Source organism: Dreissena polymorpha, chromosome 10 (genome assembly GCF_020536995.1).
Source record: "Dreissena polymorpha isolate Duluth1 chromosome 10, UMN_Dpol_1.0, whole genome shotgun sequence".
In the NCBI taxonomy this organism is placed as follows: Eukaryota; Metazoa; Mollusca; class Bivalvia; order Myida; family Dreissenidae; genus Dreissena; species Dreissena polymorpha.
In genome coordinates, this window is record NC_068364.1 from 35,091,561 (window position 1) to 35,111,653 (window position 20,093).

General features: G+C 37.8%; 1 protein-coding gene across 1 annotated transcript in view; it reads right to left on the bottom strand.

Annotated features, from left to right (window-relative positions):
• LOC127849040 (uncharacterized) overlaps positions 1–20,093 on the bottom strand; it is a 194,367-nt gene that overhangs the window by 39,217 nt on the left and 135,057 nt on the right. The window contains exons 24-35 of the mRNA XM_052381765.1: positions 20,039–20,074; positions 17,898–17,930; positions 15,925–16,362; positions 14,781–14,921; positions 13,555–13,572; positions 9,419–9,433; positions 8,871–8,971; positions 8,056–8,395; positions 5,830–5,967; positions 4,343–4,612; positions 1,663–1,944; positions 315–596 (exon numbers count right to left, since the gene is read on the bottom strand). Of these exons, the coding sequence (XP_052237725.1) occupies positions 315–596; positions 1,663–1,944; positions 4,343–4,612; positions 5,830–5,967; positions 8,056–8,395; positions 8,871–8,971; positions 9,419–9,433; positions 13,555–13,572; positions 14,781–14,921; positions 15,925–16,362; positions 17,898–17,930; positions 20,039–20,074 (2,094 nt within the window). The remainder of the gene's footprint in view (positions 1–314; positions 597–1,662; positions 1,945–4,342; positions 4,613–5,829; positions 5,968–8,055; positions 8,396–8,870; positions 8,972–9,418; positions 9,434–13,554; positions 13,573–14,780; positions 14,922–15,924; positions 16,363–17,897; positions 17,931–20,038; positions 20,075–20,093) is intronic.

The window sequence follows — 20,093 nt, forward strand, 5'->3', positions numbered from 1 at the left end:
AATATACTTGATATACTTTTATGGTAATGAACAGTCTAGGCTATAGACCATATTCAATCCGAGTCTTTTAGAAGCGCTATAAATACAGGAGTAAGTGAACGTTGAACGTTTAGTTTGCAGTTTTATGCAAAAAATACAACGTTTTATTGAAGAACATTTCAATTAAACATCTTCAGTCTTGTAAACGCATACTGAAAGCAAGTTGGTGGTATTATGCAATACATACAACGTTTGGTGCATGAGAACGTCAACGAAACGTCTTCACAATTTTAAAACGAATACAAAAAGCAAGCAAAGCCGATGAAAGCAAGAACCTTGAACGACTACGTCCACGATGTCGGTATCAGTTTGCCTCGACCCGTCGGACACTGTCAGCTCGAAGGTGTAACGTCCACTTTTCAGGTTCCCGACTTTAAGAACGGAAGCGTCCTTCCCGGTCAGCCTCAGGCCATCGGATTGGCCGTTTACGAGGCGCCAAGCGTAACTGACCACTGCGACGTCATCGGTGGAACGCCTGCCGTCCAATGTGACGTTATTGTCCGGCAACTGAACCTGTTGATCGTCACCTGCATTTGCTACCGGTGGTCTATCAGCCGCTATACGTGAAGCAACGACAAACACTGTGTGTCATGACATTACAAGCAGGCTTTTTGTGATAAGCAATACATTTTATACATGTACAACTTCAAGGCATTTCATGTACGACTTCAGGGCATTTCATGTACAACTTCAATGCATTTTATGTACGACTTCAAGCCATTTCATTTACGACTTCAAGGCATTTCATGTACGACTTCAGGGCATTTCATGTACAACTTCAATGCATTTTATGTACGACTTCAAGCCATTTCATTTACGACTTCAAGCCATTTCATTTACGACTTCAAGGCATTACATGTACGACTTCAAGGCATTACATATACGACTTCAAGACATTACATGTACGACTTCAAGACATTACATGTTCGGCTCCAAGGCAGTTAATCTTGGTTTATGAATTATATTGGTTTTAAAATACAAAACATGTCGCTTTTTGTTTTATTAACAATGCAATAAATGCGAGAAGAACACCGCTTACATGTTACGTTCTTCGCTTTGTTCTTGATTATATATTATATAACATTTAAATTCTTTAATTGCTTAAGTCATAATGCATTATCAATTATTTTGTTTATTCAGTCTATTATTTGGCAAATGTTTCGTTCTAAACGTCGTATTTGACTGCATACTTAAATAATTACGTCGAAATGTAAGGCCCTACATGAAAGAGCATGTGTATTTCAAACGAAAATGTGCAAATATAATCCGCAATAAAGATAAGTGCTACATAAGAATAAAAAAGTAATACTGTAATCTGCGCTATTGATACACTAAACAGAAACAGTGAATGCCCATATAAGAATGCAATTACGTGAATTACTGTAAACTCATTGTTATTCGTGGGTGATTAATTTTCGGCGATTTCATGGGTTAACAGATCGACGAATTTAAACAAAAATGCATCGGAAAATGATCGACGCAAATTCCTTATTTTTATTTAAATTTAAGCAATCCACAAATTTACTTGTCCAAGAAAATTCGTTAAACAAATGTACAACACACAATTTCATTCCGACGAATATGAATGATTTTACAGTATCTAGACAAACAAACAATAAGCACCTTTCACATAAATATTAACACTGTCGTCGTCAGACTGCCCGAGCGCGTCAAAAACCGTAAGCGTAAACGAGTACTCTCCCTCTACAAGATTTTCGACCATAAGTCGAGGGGTGCCCTCCCCTTCTATAAATAGACCATCCGCAGTGCCACCTGTCTGCCGCCAAAGGTACTGGATGATTTTCTGGTCGTCGGTTGAGTTTCTGCCGTCCAGAAGCACAGCGTCGATTGGAAGTTGAATGGTCTTATCGGAGCCGGCGTTGGCGACAGGCGGTAAATCTTGCGCTGTTAGCAAATTTATGATGTGACACCATCTGTGCTTGCGAATTGTAAATGATTGATCCACGTGTGTTTACATGAATGTCGTTTTCGTGAATATCAAATTTATCACGCATGCAATAATTAGAATCGTGGAACAGGCGGGTATGTTTCTGCAAATGCTGTAAAGCACGTGATGGGAGACATATTGCAAGTAGAGGCAAATATGGACAAGTGATGAAAGTACATAGCAAAACAATTAACCTCGTTCTGATAAAGCTAGGCTAATTCATGTGCGTAAAGTGTCATTGAAGATTAGCAGTCCACATATAAATCATCGTAAACATCATTGCAAAGTTACGGTCCATTCATATTTGACAAAATTACGTACCTTGGAAAGTATCTGAGAGCGTTTTGGAAATAAATCTGGAAGTGTAATTTTAAAGAATAGTCATGTAGGTAGACTCACACACCCAATATTAGGTCAATATATGAAAGCTTTTTGGAGACAAGAGATGTGTTTGTCAGAAACTCAATGCCCCCTATTGCGCCGCTTTGAAGCCATATATTTGACCTATGACCTTTATGGATGACCTTGACCTTTCACCACTTAAAATGTGCAGCTCTATGAGATACACATGCATGCCAAATATCAAGTTGCTATCTTCAATAATGCAAAAGTTATTGCAAAACTCTAACCAATGTAAAAGTTTTGGGACACACACAATGAATGAATGACAGACGGACGGACGGACTGCTTTATGCAACCATACCGGGTGCATTAACTCATTCAAGTTGTTAGTGCTGTCCCTGATAAGTCTGTTCGTATTGCAAGTGCTACTGTTGGATTACACTTTACGCACATGCATTAAGTCCAGTTTTCCCTGAACAGGCTCAAATGGTGGTTATTGACAAGTCGGTGCTTGATAAACTAAATCTAGCCGTATCCCATTGGTATTTGGCAGCGTCAGAAAGAACTTTTGTGGTAAGATTGTTGATATCAATTTCATCAGGTTTTTATAATTGCCATTATACAAATCTTTCTTTAATATTGCATTGTTAGGTACATAAATACATTAATAGCAATGCACGCTTTCTGGCACCGTTAAACGATTTGTGATTGCTGGCAAACAACACGTCAGTATTCAACTTGCCAATTATGTCAAAGCTGTGATTCTATATTCTAATTGTGCTGTGATTGATTACAACAATATCTCGATACACATGCAGAAAATACATCCCTTGTGTACCCAGAGTGCAAAGATGTAAAATCCTCATTATTCGCGTGACATAAGTTTTCGTGGATTACGCGGGATGACAAATCAAAGACATTATAACATAACACAAATGCATCGGAAAATGACCAAACCCACCCTTTTTTATCAAATATAATAAATCCACGAATTTACGTAACCACAAAAATAATTAAAAACAAAATCCACGAAAGTTCATGCCGAGAAATAAAAATGATTTTATATTATCCAAAGCCCATTTTATGTATGCAACTACTATGCGTGACGTGACCTTTGTCTGAACCACTTTATAACCATGTACAGCTATAGCCCAATATAAATTAAGAGTCTCATAAATACTCAAAATAAACGATTTTTTCGCAAATTATTTCTTAAATGAAAGTTAACCCATGGGAATTCAGTGTTCCGATTTTAACGCTAGATGTGGTATAGTCACATAGATATAACGAGATATAAAATGCTCGTTCTTTATTTTTTGTGCTGAAAGAACGACGTATTAACAAGAACTACGTCGTGCTTCCGACTCTGACCGAAACTTATCTCGGGTTCGCTCGGAAATGTTCGGATATCGTCGCGGAAAATAACGAGCATTTTGTATCGCGTTAGATCTATGTTACCAGACCCCATGTAGCGTTGAAGTTTTCGCTATTTCTATAAGGAACACGAAGTTTTATTTGTAAAATTTATTACACGGAATATTGTACGAATATTCGTTGATTTTGAGAGTTTATGTGCTTTTATAGTGCCCAAGTACACACGTTTTGAGGCCGAATGTTTATTGAAATAGGCAACGATTAATGGGTAAGGATATTGATCAGATAACTTGCAATCCAGGGCCCATATTAACCAACCTATTATTACACTTAAGGCAACAGTAAAATACTATATCTTTTTTTTCGTATTCTAAACTTTCTATATTGTTGCATTTACTTTGATCTTTGACACCTCATCTTACATATTTTTTTATGTAGGCTAGTTCGCTTAGGACATATGTTCCGTTTTTAGCATGAAACTATGAAGTAATATATCTTGGACGTGGGTCTAAGTCTATTGTTTATACTTAAGTCTAAGAATGGGCTGGTGAGTACGGGGCCCATTTATCCGTGACTATAAACTTTTAGCATATTCTGGCGTAAGTTAATCAAGTATACGAACGTCATATTAATTCTTACCCAGGACGGTGACCCTGACCGTGTCGTTGTCACTCTGCCCTTTCTCGTCCTCGACAGTCAATGTAAAGGTATAGACACCAACGGGCTGGTTATCGAGGTTTACAGTCGATGTGCTCCACGTTCGAAGCCGCGTGCCGTCCTGAAGCGTCCACGTGTACTTGACGACGGCTTTGTCGTCGCTTGAGGCGCGGCCGTCAAGGGTAATAAGCGCCACTGGGAATCGCCGCTCTATGTCACTTCCGGCGTTTGCGACCGGTGGGAGGTCGGGCGCTGTGAAGCAGAGCTCAATTATATAAGCTCGAATGCATCGATAGCTAAATGCGTGTTATTAAAATGCTTATTGAGGTCGAAGCGGCGTAGTGGATATGTTGTTCGCCTATCGATCGGGAAGTCACGGGTTCGATCCCCACTGTGGGAGCGTTCTTAAGATTCCCCCATATAAATCAAGTACTGGTTCTAGTCCCATGAAACGGACTCGAGCGTTTTACATAAGCCGTAGGCTTCCTATACATTCGAGCTAAAATAAATATGTTAAAACTAAATGTTTAATACAGTAATTGACTTTCGAGGCAGTTGTTCTGAGGACACCAATCAATGCTTAAAATTAAGAATAAAGATAAGACTTGGAACCAATAAAAATATGTTCAATGTTTGAATTTGATGATGTCATTAACTGATTTTACAAAACGATCTATATGAAGAATTATGAAAACAGAGGTGGTCATGCACATGATTCAAAATTAGAAGACTTTTTTTTATATTCAAATTTTAAGTTGTTTTTTTTTTCTTAAAAAAAGTGTAAAAACTGGTTGGTGAATACGAACCCAGTTTCATGAAATACTATGTGTGCTGAATTGTTCCCCTGATAATGTGTATGGAGGTTCATTATTTCTATATATTGAAGTTACGCTACCAGAGAAGGGATCAACTCTACGAACTCTTTTGAATTAAAATACATCAATTTAATATACAATATCGAATTCAATGCGACATTCTTACATCTTTATGTTAACGGAAAACAATAAAATGATATATGAAACAAAACCATTCATGAGTATAATTGTTTACGTGACGTGAAGCTCGAAGTCAAATAATAACCCAATGCCAATGGTATGCATGACACATTTTAATACACATTACAGTAATCTGTTCATATTAAAGATATTTTTTTTACAAGTTCCACGAATTTCTAAAATGGCTCTAACTCCAAAATTTAAAAAAAACTAACCATGTAATGCATTTTTCATGTTCTCATAATACCAATCCAAAATAAAAAGTGCGAAAGTTACGAACTAAATGCACTCTGATCAGCACACGATTTATTTAATAAATATATCGTTCGGGTGATTCCGGAGACAGTCGACGTTACTTTCTTACGGGGAATTCCGGAAATAGTCGACGTAACTATCTTACGGAAGATGCCGGAAATAGTCAATATTTCACGATTTGAGCTAAATGGTTGTGCAGTAAAAAAATGAGGCATTTACCGCAAGCTGAGGAATCTCCGCCGAAGATCTTCTCGATGACGTCATTGAGTTCGTCGAACTGCTTCACATTGAACACGTTCTCGGACTTCGGTTCCGAGCCCATGCCATCCAACTCCCTCGTGTCTGAGAGACCGATACCTGAGGAGAATTTTAACCACGCATAATTGTTAATTTCTTAGTATTCCAACCACAATCATAACCAAACGAGAGCTTTGTCACAAACGTGACGAATACCCCCACATGCCGCATTGACACAGAATATTTTGCATGTCGTCTTCACAAAAAACAGCGGACACCATGCTCAATGTTTAAAACGCACTAAGTGACCCCTTGACCAAGTTATTGACCCCGAAAGGCCCATGTTCTAACTTGGCCTTAAGATCATCTCGATAAAACTTCTGAACAAGTTTGGTGAAGATCGGATCGGAACTACTTGAAATAGAGAGCGGGCACCATGCTGAATGTTAAAAAACGCAATAAGTGACCCCGTGACCTAGTTTTTGACACGGCATGACCCATATTCAAACTTGACCTAGACATCATCTAGATACAACTTCTAACCAAGTTTGGTGAAGATCGGATGACAACTACTTGAATTAGAGAGCGGACAACATGGTGATGTTTAAAAAGCACTAAGTGACCCTGTGACCTAGTTTTTGACCCAGTATGACCCATATTCAAACTTGACCTAGACATCATCTAGATACAACTTCTGACCAGGTTTGGTGAAGATCGGATGAAAACTACTTGAATTAGAGAGCTGACAACATGGTGATGTTTAAAACGTACTTAGTGACCCCGTGACCTAGTTTTTGACCCGGCATGACCCATATTCGACTTTGACCTAGACATCATCTAGATACAACATCTGACCAAGTTTGGTGAAGATCTGATGAAAACTACGTGAATTAGAGAACGGACACCATACTGAATGTTAAAAAACGCACTAAGTGACCCCGTGACCTAGTTTTTGACCCGGCATGACCCATATTAGAACTTGACCTAGACATTATCTACATACGACTTCTGAATAAGTTTGGTGAAGATCGGATGAAAACTACTTGAATTAGAGAGCGCACACTTAATACGGACCGACAGACAAACCGACCGACCGACAGACAGACCGACAGACAAGTTAACTCCTATATACCCCCCTAAACTTCGTTTGTGGGGGTATAAATATGGGGAAATATAAACCTTTTATTTATTGTACGTTCATTGAAAAACGAAAGATATTAAAGGGCAATTAATCTGTTTAAATATGAGAGAGAGAGAGAGAGAGAGAGAGTAATGATATTTATACTCTCTTCTGCCTCTTAATGTTGTTTTTATTATATAATTTTGTGTATTATTCTTTCAGGGTAATGCTAAAAGTGCAATAATATTCTGGACTTATTGTTTAGGTTATGGAGGGTCATCATTCGAAAAAGGTAAAATAACAAAACGTTTAAACTTTTTTCTCCGCCATATATCAGTAAATGAAGATGTATTTAAAACATTAAACACTTGCAGAGTACTGCTCCACACAATAATCAAACTATACAAAAAGGGAAATAACTAAAAAAAGTGATACATTAGTTCTTGTACTCTGCAATTATTCTCTATATCTTCTATCTCTATACAATTTTATGTAAATACATTCAATACTAATTTAGTATTACACTGCATTTTTTTATACTTAATATAATTTACTCTTTGCATCTTGAATACAGATTTTTTGTTTTTGTCCTCGGTAATTCCTATCTATCATTCAATGAAGTTTCATTCGATTTCCTACACTTATTTCTCAGTTATTCTCCGCACAAGAGTGAAACAAGGACTATACACACCTTACGACATTGCAAATCTAAAAAAATAGCGATAAGAGAGTCGTGTTTCTTGTTCCCTGCATTGTCTTTTAGTATCCTATATAACATGAACGACTTTTCATCCAAAGACCTTCAATACTTAGCAAATATGCCGGGCACAAAAATATGACTGAAGGGCACCAACTATGTACAACTTTAAGTTTAAGTTATGATCCTTGTTGTGTGCAATTCTCTTCAAAGCCCGCAATAACTACAGGAAGATTCATTTGAATCCATTCAATAATTTTCGAACTTTACTTCGCACAAAAAGCGGAATAGACTGACGGGCGGAAGTACAGACGGAAAGACGGACACAAGTAAGAACGGATGGACGATGCGATACTTATTTGCAATTCTTACTGAGCACAATAAAACCTACCAATTGCATACACCCTGATGCCCTTATTCCTCGCAGCCTCAGCTTCCGGTATTGTTCGTCTGCTATTGATATTAGACACACCGTCCGTTACCATGAACGCGATGTTATCCACGTCGGGTCTGTCGCCGTTTGCCGCCGTAAACATCGTGTTGTGCATCGTTTTAAGGGCATCGGCGGAGTTCGTGCTCCCGTAAATGTATGGAATTTTGTCGATCGCTGCCTTGACCTCGTCGGCGGTTCGGTATTGGTTCAGATGGAACTGGATTTCAACGTCTGTGCTGTAGATCACCACACCAATCCTTACACTCCCGCTGTCGATGTCGGCTTTATCCACGATGTCCTGAAATTCAAGAGTTAAGCGTGAACTTATAGTGACTGATTTCGCGATATCGTTCAGGCGTTTTGTCGGGTTTGAAGTAGGTCGTGAACACAAAAGAACGGCAAATTTACTTTCCAGATCGCCAAAAAAGCCGATACGACAATGGCAAGATGTGTCGCTCTTTTTGTCGTAGTTACGTGCTCTCGTGTTGGTGACATTCAGTCCCGCAAAACACGCCAGAACGATACGGTAGAAATAAGCCGCTAGAGACAATTCTTGTACCTGTGTCACGTTAGTCCGCGCATGCTTATCGACGGCAATTTACGCACATGCATTTAGACTAGTTTTCCGAGAACGAAGCTCTTATGTTTCTGCTTCACATCGCATCAGAAGTAATCAACAAAAACTAAAGACATTTCGGTTCATTTTTTCAGTGTAAGGATAAGAAAAAATCCTAAAAATCTGCGCATAATTCTATATGAAAACATCACGAAACCTTGCAGAATTTCAGCATTTTCTTGTAGTTGGGCTCCGTGACACTGGTCGAGGCGTCCAGAATGATGACAGCGTCCACCTTCGACAGGCCGCATTTCGGTTCTGGAAATTAATCGATATGTATTAAACAGACCATTGTAAATGTTGCGGTTCGAAATGCACGTGTGTGAAATATAAAATGTTGTCACTTGCGCTCCATTGGTCGTTGTCGGCACAGGTAATACTTACAAGTACCACGGTTATTCTAATGCACACTACAATATACCTCGGGAATGGAAAATAAACTTAAAGGCAACGGCCGTACTCTGTGATACTTTGAGAATATTTTCCGTACCCCGGGTACTTGTAGTCTACATAAAAGCACCCGAGGTACTTTAAAGTAGTATCTGATCAGATAATTACAAATAATGCGTTATTAGAACCTGATTTTCGTTTCATTATAGTTTTCTTCTGCAAAATTACACATTTAATGATATTTAATGATATATATGTGTGACAACACACTTAATTTTTTTTTTTTGAACAAACATATTAATTCACTCAACGTACCTGGTTTTGGAGTTGCTGAAAGCAGAACAAAATAATTGTTAATTATGTTGTGTGAATTTTCAAATTCTTTAAGTAGATTTCTTCATTGAACGCTGATCATATTTAAGGTGACATGTATAGCCAATTACAAAGCTCGTTCTGGGAAATAGGGGCTTAATGCATGTGGATAAAGTGTCATCCCAGATTAGCCTGTGCAGTCCGCTCAGACTTATCATGGACGACACTTTCCGCCTAAACTGGATTTTTGTTAAGAAGCGACTTCCTTTTATCAAAGAATTCAATGAAAACTGAAATTGTCGTCCCAGAAAAGCGTGTGCGGACTGCTCATGCTAATTTGGGACGAAACTTTATGCTCATACATTAAGCCCTGTTTTCCCAGAACGACGCTCAAATAAGCGTTTATGTAAGAGCCGGTATATGCGTGATATAGATAGTATATGTCGTGTTTGGAATGTAACTTCAGTAAAATTACAGCTTCATATTTAATATTTAAACATTAAACACGTAGTTATATGCGTTAAAACATGCATGTAACGCTAGCTACCACACACATATGCTTATGCAAAGAACAAACGTACTGCAAAATCAGTATTATTCTTGGGATATTATATTCCGGTTCTTTTTTGCTTGACTGATCCACAGGTGTTGGGCACGTTGCCGATTCACTGAAACACTATCAATATGTCATACTACAACATTTTTCATCACTTCGACCAAAAAATTACTGATATAATATATATGCATATATATTATATCAAAGTGATGAAAGCTGTTGTTTTATTACATATTGATAGTGTTTCAGTGAATTGGCCACGCGCCCAACACCTGTGGACTGATCCACGAATCAAACACAAACACATCGGAAAGTGACAGATGCCAATTTTTCAAAAGCCAGAAATCCACGAATTAACGTGTCAGCGAAAAAGTTCTGTTTACAAAAAAAAAAAACACACACACACACGAAATATCATCCCCGCGAATAAATATGATTTTACAGTTAAAGATAGATCGTATTAATAATAGTTTTAACTGTTCGAGCACAATAGGATTATATGTACCACTAACAACATAATTAGTGTGTGATCATTGCGATGCTTTAAAGGGACTTGCTCACAGATATTGGCATGTTTTGAAATTTGTTGTCGAATGCTTTAAATTCATAAATGAAAACATCGGAACTAAAAAGCTCCATTATAAAACAAGAATTCAATTGTAGAAAGAAAAAAGGTTATCCACACCTGGACTCGAACAACTGACCCTTGGAGCAGAAGTTTAGAGGCTTAACCACTCGGCCATCCGTGCTGGTACTGAGTATGGTGTATTTTAAACATTTTATAAGCAATCCAGGTAGTGTCACAAAATCTAACGATAGCAACAGAAAACTCCAAATTATTAACTCGTTTCCCTTTTGCAACTCTTTATAATCTTCAGGTTTTTAAATCGTCCACAGATGCATATAATTGATATTTTTCAGCATTGTAAATGTTCAGTATTACTGGTTCCTCGCAAATAACATAACTACAACAAAAAGTTGCAAATCTGATTTTTGTCAATTTTGTAAATTTACCAAACCGTGAACAGGTCACTTTAAGAATTAAATAAATTATACTTTGGGATAAACGTAGGGACATTGGGTTACCGAAACGAACTGAAATTCAATATGTGATAATATAGCAGCTCATCAGCTATATACCTGTTTGAAGAACAAATGAAGTCAACGAAACAGTAACATATAAAATAATACTAGTATATGGAAGTCTTGAAGGATTCATACAACATACAATGTAAAGGATGCATCTTAATTGCTAAACACTACTATTACCTTCGCAAGGAACAAAATGCATAGTCTCAGTCAGTAAATTTATCTGATCAAATCTAAGAAGAAGGAATCTGCTTTCATTTTCCGGCGGAGAAGTTATCCGCGTTATTTCCTCGATATTTTCAATATTAATCCCAATGGTAAAAATATGTACGCCATCTTGTTTTATCTTCTGGGCTTCTGACAGCGTCTCTTCGGATTCGATGTCCGACTCCCCCGCTGTTATAAGTATAAGAACTTCCTGCCGGCGGCTGCTGTTCCCGGCGACTATTCGTCGGCCGTCTGCAAATACGGTCCGGGACTTCCGCAACCCGTCGGCGATATTTCTTCCGCCGGGAACATACGGGATCTCGTCGACCGCATCGGAAAGACTAGTCATCGATGAAAATTGCCCAAGGTTCATATGAATCGCGGCTTTAGTGGAAAAGGTAACAATGCCGACCCGAACTTTTCCAGTTTCCGTGTCAACGTCGGCGAGAAGTTCTTTGATGAATAGCAGCATACGTACAAATTCACGATCTCCTACGGAATACGAGGCGTCCAAAAGAAAAACAATATCTGCGTTTGTCTGATCACAATCTGGACCTGGGAAGAGCAAATTAAGCAAAAGCTTAGCTGAAAGCTGGCTACTTTATATTCAGCATGTGATATTATATAAATAGCAGAATATATAGACTATACAATTTGATATAATGCGCTGCATGATGCAAAAGCAGTTCACACGCCCACACACTTTTATCTCAACCCGAGCGTCCAAGCTTCTTATCAGTTGTTTACCGGTTACAGTTTAAAATGGACCATGCATATATAAGAGTCGCGATCCGGGAAAACGGGGCTTAATGCAGGTACGTTAAGTGTCGCCCCATGTTAGCCCGTGCAGTCCGCACAGGTTAATCAAGTATGACACGTGCGTCTCCGTTATGGTATTGTTCGTTTAAAATAAGTCTCTTCTTAGCATAACTCTAGTTAAGGTGATAAGTCGTTGATAAGCCTACACGGTCTCCACAGGCCAATCCGGGGCGACATTTCATGTACATGCATTAAGCCCCGTTTTCCCATATCGCGGCTCATTTATAAGAATAAGCCTGTATTTGTATGGCTCACGAATGCTTCTATTTAGATATACCTTACCACATATTTCTATGGTTTCCACTATACACTTTGCAATAATTCACTGATATGTTTTTACTAACAAAACTATTTTTAATATATATGAAGTGAGCGATATATATATAATTGCGTGGAAACACTTTTGTTTTGGGGAACACATTTCTTGGTCAATACTACACAATTCTCAATGCATCACACAGACACACACATTATAGTGCAATACTCCATCATGCATGGAAAAGAACTTTCCGTACGAGAATATTGTTGAAACTCCTACACTGTACGGATATTCATGTTTCATGTATTAACATTTAAATGCGTAAAGCAAGTCATATATAAATAAAATGATAAATATTGTTTTATTTATGTCTCTAACGGCCGTTACTCACGGGCGCCATCTCGTGTATAAAGTGTTCTCGTCACAAATGCAAAATACATCGATTTGCTTTTTAAAGCTATAACATGTCACAACTAATAAGGTCCTCACATGTTCAAATGGGCTAGGATATTACGTTTCTGTACATTTGTGGTTGATTTAATTTTCGCTTAATAGCACTACATTGACCGATTAGAAAAATGGAAACATTTTGAAAAATACATATAAAACTTACTCACCCTATAAAATGATCCGTTAAATTTGAAGACATCCGGTCTTAAGCGCCACCACGGAAGTAGCATTGACTCATTTATTAATGCATCTCAAAAAGAGGTGGCGCCCGTTATTAACGGCCATGTCTATACTATATTCTGCAATCCAAGAATAGGTTGGAGAATAGCGGCCTAGGTTACTTTACAAGCTTTGTGAATTCCTGCGCTCGAAACATTTGAAAATAGTTCCACATATGAACCATGTTCTAAGAAAACTGGGCTTAATGCGTGTCAGTAAAGTGTCGTCACTGATTAGCCTGTGCTATGGAATTTTTCGTTTGAAGGAAGTCTCTTCTAAACGAAAATCCAGTCTTTGCAGAAAGTATTGACCCTGATTAGCTTGTGCGAACTGCACAGGCTAATGTGGGATAACATTTTACGGACATGCATTAAGCCCCGTTTTCCCAGAACAAGGCTCATACAAGGAAAATACATTACTTCATTCTGGGAGTCAGTAACAGCAAAATATCAACATGTTGGTTTTGAACTAAATAGAACTCGCACATATACACACTAATATACGAAATTGTTGGGTGAAAATGACATGCTCCATACTTACTCATAACAGGTTTTTTGCCTTTTTACGTGAAAGCAGACACAAAAGTGAATACAGTGAATAAGAAACATATATGTGTGAACATGCTGCAGGTGTGACAGTTATTTTCGCAAAGCATGTGTGAAACACTAAATAAACTGTTTGCTTCTGATTGATGTATCCCCCTGTTCTTAACTCAGGTGTACTGTTTAAGGAAATATTAAACATCAAATGGATTGTTTAAGGAAATATCATACTGATACGCTTGGATTGTTAAAGAAAATATGATACTGATAAGTTATCAGTATCATATTTCCTTTAACAATCCATCTGCTAATTTTTTCTGACATTCGCCATTTTCGTATTTAGAATAGACATTAATCGCCAGATGAAAGATTCAATCGCCATTGGCGATTTTGGCGATCGGAATTGCTAATATAGCAGTGATAAGGCATAATTACATGATTACGTTTGCATATATCCGCATTCAATTGAAAAAACAAACAAACAACACCATCAAGAAGTGTCTGAGCATTGACGATTTCGAGGGAATTGCAAGTTCGGTTTTTAAACAAAGAGCGAAAACTAATCCTGAAATAGTTATAGTTCTTTGGTACTGCACATCCCCCTAAAGAAAACTTCATATAAATACAATTTGAAACCAATGCCTGTCACAATTTTCGAGGTATACCCGGATTTATTTTAGCACGAAGAATAAAAAAGTTAATAAGTTTGCAAATAAGAATGTACACAATGGTTATGATTTTTGTGCACTACACATTACATATGTATTTCAATAAAGGTTTCATTTATAACAATATATTTAAGAACGTGTTCAGCCGTAATGTTCCACAAAATCTTTCGATTCAAGTGAAGATATAACGACCTCATCACACCGAATAAAAACATCAACATGATGGTTTATGTGAGTCTCGTTCTGGAAAAACGGGGCTTAATGCATGTGCGTAAAATGTCGTCCCAAAGTAGCCTTTGCAGTACGCACAGGCTAATCGGGGACAATACTTTTCGCCTAAACATGATTTTCATTTAGAGGACATTTCCATAAAAAGAAAAGTCCATAAAAGCGGAAAGTGTCGTACCTGAAAAGCCTGTGTGGACTGAAAAATCTAATATGAGATGACACTTTACGCACATGTGTTAAGACCGGTTTTGCCAGAACGATGCTCGCTTAATAAATGCAGAAACTGTTAAAATCTTGTACTTCATCAGAAACAGTTCTTATTGCTTACCACAATCGGTGCCGGGTTCACCTCCAAATATGTCCTCCTCTAGACCCTTGAGCTGCTCGAACTTCTGTACATTGTACAGGTACTTGGTCTTGGGAATCGAAGCCATCCCCTCGACCTCGCGGATGTCAGTGAGGGAAATGCCTGCAAAACGGAATGTTTGTAAATTAGGTATGCCGAAGACTTATTTTAGTTTAACCCTATTTGTTTGAGTTCGAATGAATCGAAAGCCCAAGGCTTACGCAAGCGCTCTAGAGTCCGCTTCCTGAGTAGAACCAGTACTTAGTGTCTTTCGGGAGATCTAAAGAACGCTCCCACCCGTGACCTATCGGTCGCTAGGGAGACACTTAGCCTCCTTGGTCACGGCACCTGTAGCCCAAGACTTGCAGCCAAGTTGTCATCTTGTGCAATCGTGAAAGCGTGCTCTATGAACCGCGAAAACAACCCATTGTATAATGTGCCCTTTGAAATGTTGACTTCAAATCATTCGGCCTCTTCCTGCCTCTCTATCACTGTAAAATCATTATTTATTCGTGGGACATACATTACCGTTTGTTTCGAGGGTAAAACGATCGAAGAATTAACACAAACATCAGACAATGATCAACGCAAATTGCTTTTTTTCCCCATAATCAGTCATCCACACATTTACGTCCCCCCCCCACACAACACACACTAAATGTCATGCTGTAAAATATATAACAATTTACAGTGTACACCGATACAATTAAGACGATCGCAAGTCAAAGCATATCTTGCGTTAACGACTATAAAGGTGCAAGGCCTTTGACCTTTTGACCTCATCATTAATTGGCGGATCCTTATTATAAAAAGTAAACACCATACCAGTGTAGATGATTATTGGTCAAAACGTTCTCTTGATTTCGTACACGAACGAATGTCATGTTACAAGACCATGCGGCCAAAGCTAGGTATCCCCACTTCTTTAAGGAGTGTCATATTACACCAATAATCAAGTCTTTTCTCATCCATGGGTTCACGGCATTTTGTTTCAAAACATTCTTACATTTTTGCGGGTTTTGATGATATTTTTTAATCAATAGAGAATTCAATGATTATAACTTGAAGTCGACATTTGCATGTAAACGCTATGATCCGTATCCTAAAGCATGAACAAACTACTAACCGATAACGTATACTTCAATGCCCTTGTTTCGCGCAGCTTCCGATTCCGGGATCGTTCGCCTCGAGTTAATATTGGAAACGCCGTCAGTAAGCACGATAGCGACGTTATCCACTTCCGGCCGATCTCCGCGTGACGTCACGAACATCTGCTCGTGCATCGTCTTCAGAGCATCCGCGGTGTTGGTGCTGCCGTAAATGTACGGGATCTTATCGATAGCGGCGACCACGTCTGCCTCCGTGGTGTACTGGTTGAGATGGAACTGGACATCCACTTCTGTGCTGTAGATGACGACGCCGACGCGAACGTCACCGGAATCGATGTCGCCCGACTGCACGATGTCCTTGACGAAGTCGAGCATCTTCTTGAAGTTCGCCTCCGTGACACTTGTCGAGGCGTCAATGATAATGACCACATCGACCGTCGCCAGGCCGCACTTAGCTGTAGAACGATAATTTTAATAGTATAAAACTGTAAAACGCTAAATGCCTTCAGCATAACAGTTTTACAAACTTAGTGTCTTTCAGTTTAATAGAGAAAAAACGATTTATGACAATAGTACAATACTGTTAAAACGTATTTCTTTTGAGTGTTATACTTTCAAATTCTTAACGATTTCAGTAAAAAAACTGTTCACAACTTTGTTCCTTTAAGCTAATTATTGAAGAAAATTAATATATAGGGTCATTTAAGTATGGGGAAAACAATTGTCAACTTTGAATGAAATCTCTACAGTCACTCTTGAGAAACTAGCAAACCAAAAACCATTAGTCTAGCTCGGACGCCGACGCCGACACCGTCGAACGGAACGAGTTTAATCCAGAAATTCCTTTAAGCGAACAGCGAAGACCCTGATGAGACGCCGCATCATGCGGCGTCTCATCAGGGTATACGCTGTTTGCAAAGGCCTTTTTTCTAGACGCCAAGCTTAAATGGGTTTATATATATATATATATATATAATTTTATTTAAAAGAGCCCCTTCTGATAAAATTAGTCTGAACGCATGCTCATAAAGTGTCGTCCCATAAAATCCTGTGAAGTACACACAGGCTAATCAGGGACAAATATTTTCGCCTAAACTAAATTTTTGTTTAAAATAGCCTTCCTTTTAACAAAAAAAATAAAATAAAACAGCGGAAGGTATTGTCCCTGATTAGCCTGTTGTACTGCCCAGGATTTTCTGGGACGACACTTTACGAGAATGCGTTCAGACCAATCAGAAGGGGCTATTTTAAATAAAATTCTATGTATAAATCTTGTCCTGTTCGACGGTGTCGGCGTTGGCGTCCGAGCTAGGCAAATAGGCGGGCTGAAAATCTAATCTGGGACGACACTTACGCACGTGTATTAAAGAACCTTTTCAAAGATTTTGGCATGTATTGAAGTTTGTCATTTAATGCTTTATATTGAGTTTTGCAAATGTAGAAAAGCGTTTTAAAAGGCTGCTGTAGTAAAATCAATATATAATTTACTTAAATATACAAAAGTGCATGTTCTAAGCTTTTATAAGCAATAGGACAAAAAGCAAGAAATTGTGTAGATGTTAGCTTTTCAATATAGTAATTATTTGTTTATTCTGCCTTTTTATATGCATATTTAAATATCATTAGCCCTTAGCATGACAGTTTACAATCTCAACGCAGAGTTGTCGTTCCTTGCTCTCACATACAATCTCTGCCATCACAAGAAAATCCTACCAGATTTGGTAGGATTTTTTTTTTTAAGTACTATTTTATGACAAGTAGTCTCATTTTCTTTTAAAATTTGAAAATAGTGTATAAGTTCAGGTTCATGATAAAAAACTCTCAAGTAAAAATAACAACGGTAACATTATTGTGCCGCGTGGCTAGGCTCGTAGTTGGTTATAAAAGCAGGGATTTGATCCAGCAATTTTGATTCAGTCAGATCTCTGCGCGGTGGTTGGATAATTTAATGATTGTTTAAAAATGTGACACATAAAGTTTCTGTACTTACATTTTAGCGGGGCTAATGTCGTAGTCCGCGACACTGTAAATAGAAAGTGTTATTTTCTGATAAAACAATGTATAATGTGTCAGGTTATGCTGCAATATTTGTAAGTATATTTTACGTTAGTATATGTTAATTAAACTAAAAGTATTATATAAATGCACTTAATTACATTTACAACAAATAAAATAAAAGTACTTGTTATGCAACTTAAAAGAAAACAAAATGTTTCGAATAAAGAAACTACATTAATTAATAAAGCAATAACAAGGACGTGTTTATGAACAAACAAACAGTGTTTGAAAACAGCGGTTGTTAACATAAAAAAGATATACGAGATAATTCAATTAATCGGGTTAATGCATAAAAATAGAGTAAAGAATATAATTTATGCGACTTCACACGAGGTCTCTGCGACAAACATGCACGCTCAGCGCTGAAAAGGGAACATTAAATCGCCTAGCAACGCATAAGCACTTAGTAATTATCCATGCGCATTACTGCCTATCTTTTCGGTATAACAATTGTAAACATATTCAAAAGCACAACTGGCGAAACTAAATGCATAGCTAAATATAACACAAACACAAATGCTGACGAATTAAACAAAGCCTTCGATTTCCAAAATCAATATTTGTGACGGAAGTCGAAACGATAAAAAATAACGCGCAAAACTCCCTTAACACTCTTGCTTCTGACCAATCACAACAACAACTGAATGTCACGTTCACAATACGAAACTAAGGGAGGAGCGAATGACAATATTCTTACCATTTTGTTACCTGCTATGCAACAAAACCAGTATTGATAATCACATGCACGCGAAAACCACGTGACATACACACACAAACACATTTATATATTTGCATCTAGTCTGTACACCGACACCGCATTTTAATCTATTCTACAGATCCATTTTGAAAAAAAATACATACGACCAAACATGTTGAACATCTGACTGAATATATATTATTGTATGTATCTTTTCATGCCATTTCTATCTTCCACAGTATTATTTTGTGTATTTGAAGATTTATTTGTAAATTTCTATCATCACTTTTTGATAAATATTGTTAATGAGTTTAAATCGTATACCAGAGTAACTTCGTTTTTGAGCATAGGAAACAAGTTTAGGCAGATATTACAACGATTCTTGTTTTCCGAATAATTTCGAGTTTCACCCTCACAAAATGTCTGCAATTATCATTTCTGTTTTCATATTCGGGGCTGAAAAGAACGTCCCCGTCGCGTTAATGCTTTAGCATTACCTTGTTTGTCCAATGATATGGTGTAATTCACTGAATGATATCTGATTGCGTTAGTATAATGTCCATAGTCAACATGGGCATTAAACAATGGGGTGATAAAAGCGTTCACACCATGCCATTTGCTCTGGCAGTTGCATTTTCACTCCCAACATAGTGAGGCGTCGTCTACTTAGAAAATACCATTTTTGAGATTCTCAAACTGTATGCCAGCACACAGATATTTCATGGGGTTTTCTGTATTTTTTGCCATGTGTTCTTGTTAGGTAATTCCTCTTCGGTTGATTCCTTTTTAAGCAGAGCATGTCCGCTTAATGCAAAATGACTTGCGCAAATTTGTTTGATAATTTTTGAATACATAATATAGTAAAGGTGGGCGCGTTAGTTTCCTAGAACGCTGGCAACATCAAATGAATTAGAGAACATTGAACAAGTTTGTGAACAAGATAAAAGTTTGTATGGAGAAAACAATGGATAAACAGTGTGTTAACACATACAATTTACACAATTGTATGTTAGTGTGTAAAGAAAGTTAGTGAAACAGTGTTTGTGAAAGTGAAAGAAATGTTGCAGAGCACACGCGATTAAAAAGGTACATACGCGCTCGCCACAGTTTCTCTTTAGATATAATTAAAACCTCAACAGTTCGTGGTTCACGTGACAGAGCAAAGGAGTTAGCTAGAACAGTGATAACTAGCTGCTAGCACTATTACAGTTCTCAAGAAGACACAAAGTAGACACAAGTTCGGTAGAGAGTGCATGGTTACCAACACGGATCATATAGAAGAAGATGCACGTGACAAAGTAAGTCACTGTAGCCAATCACGTGACAAAGTACGTCACTGTAGCCAATGTTTGGAACAATGCCTTTAAACCACTTACTAATTTCTCGCGTGGAAACGGCCGTGGTGAAGTCCACTATTGTTTAAAAACAAAC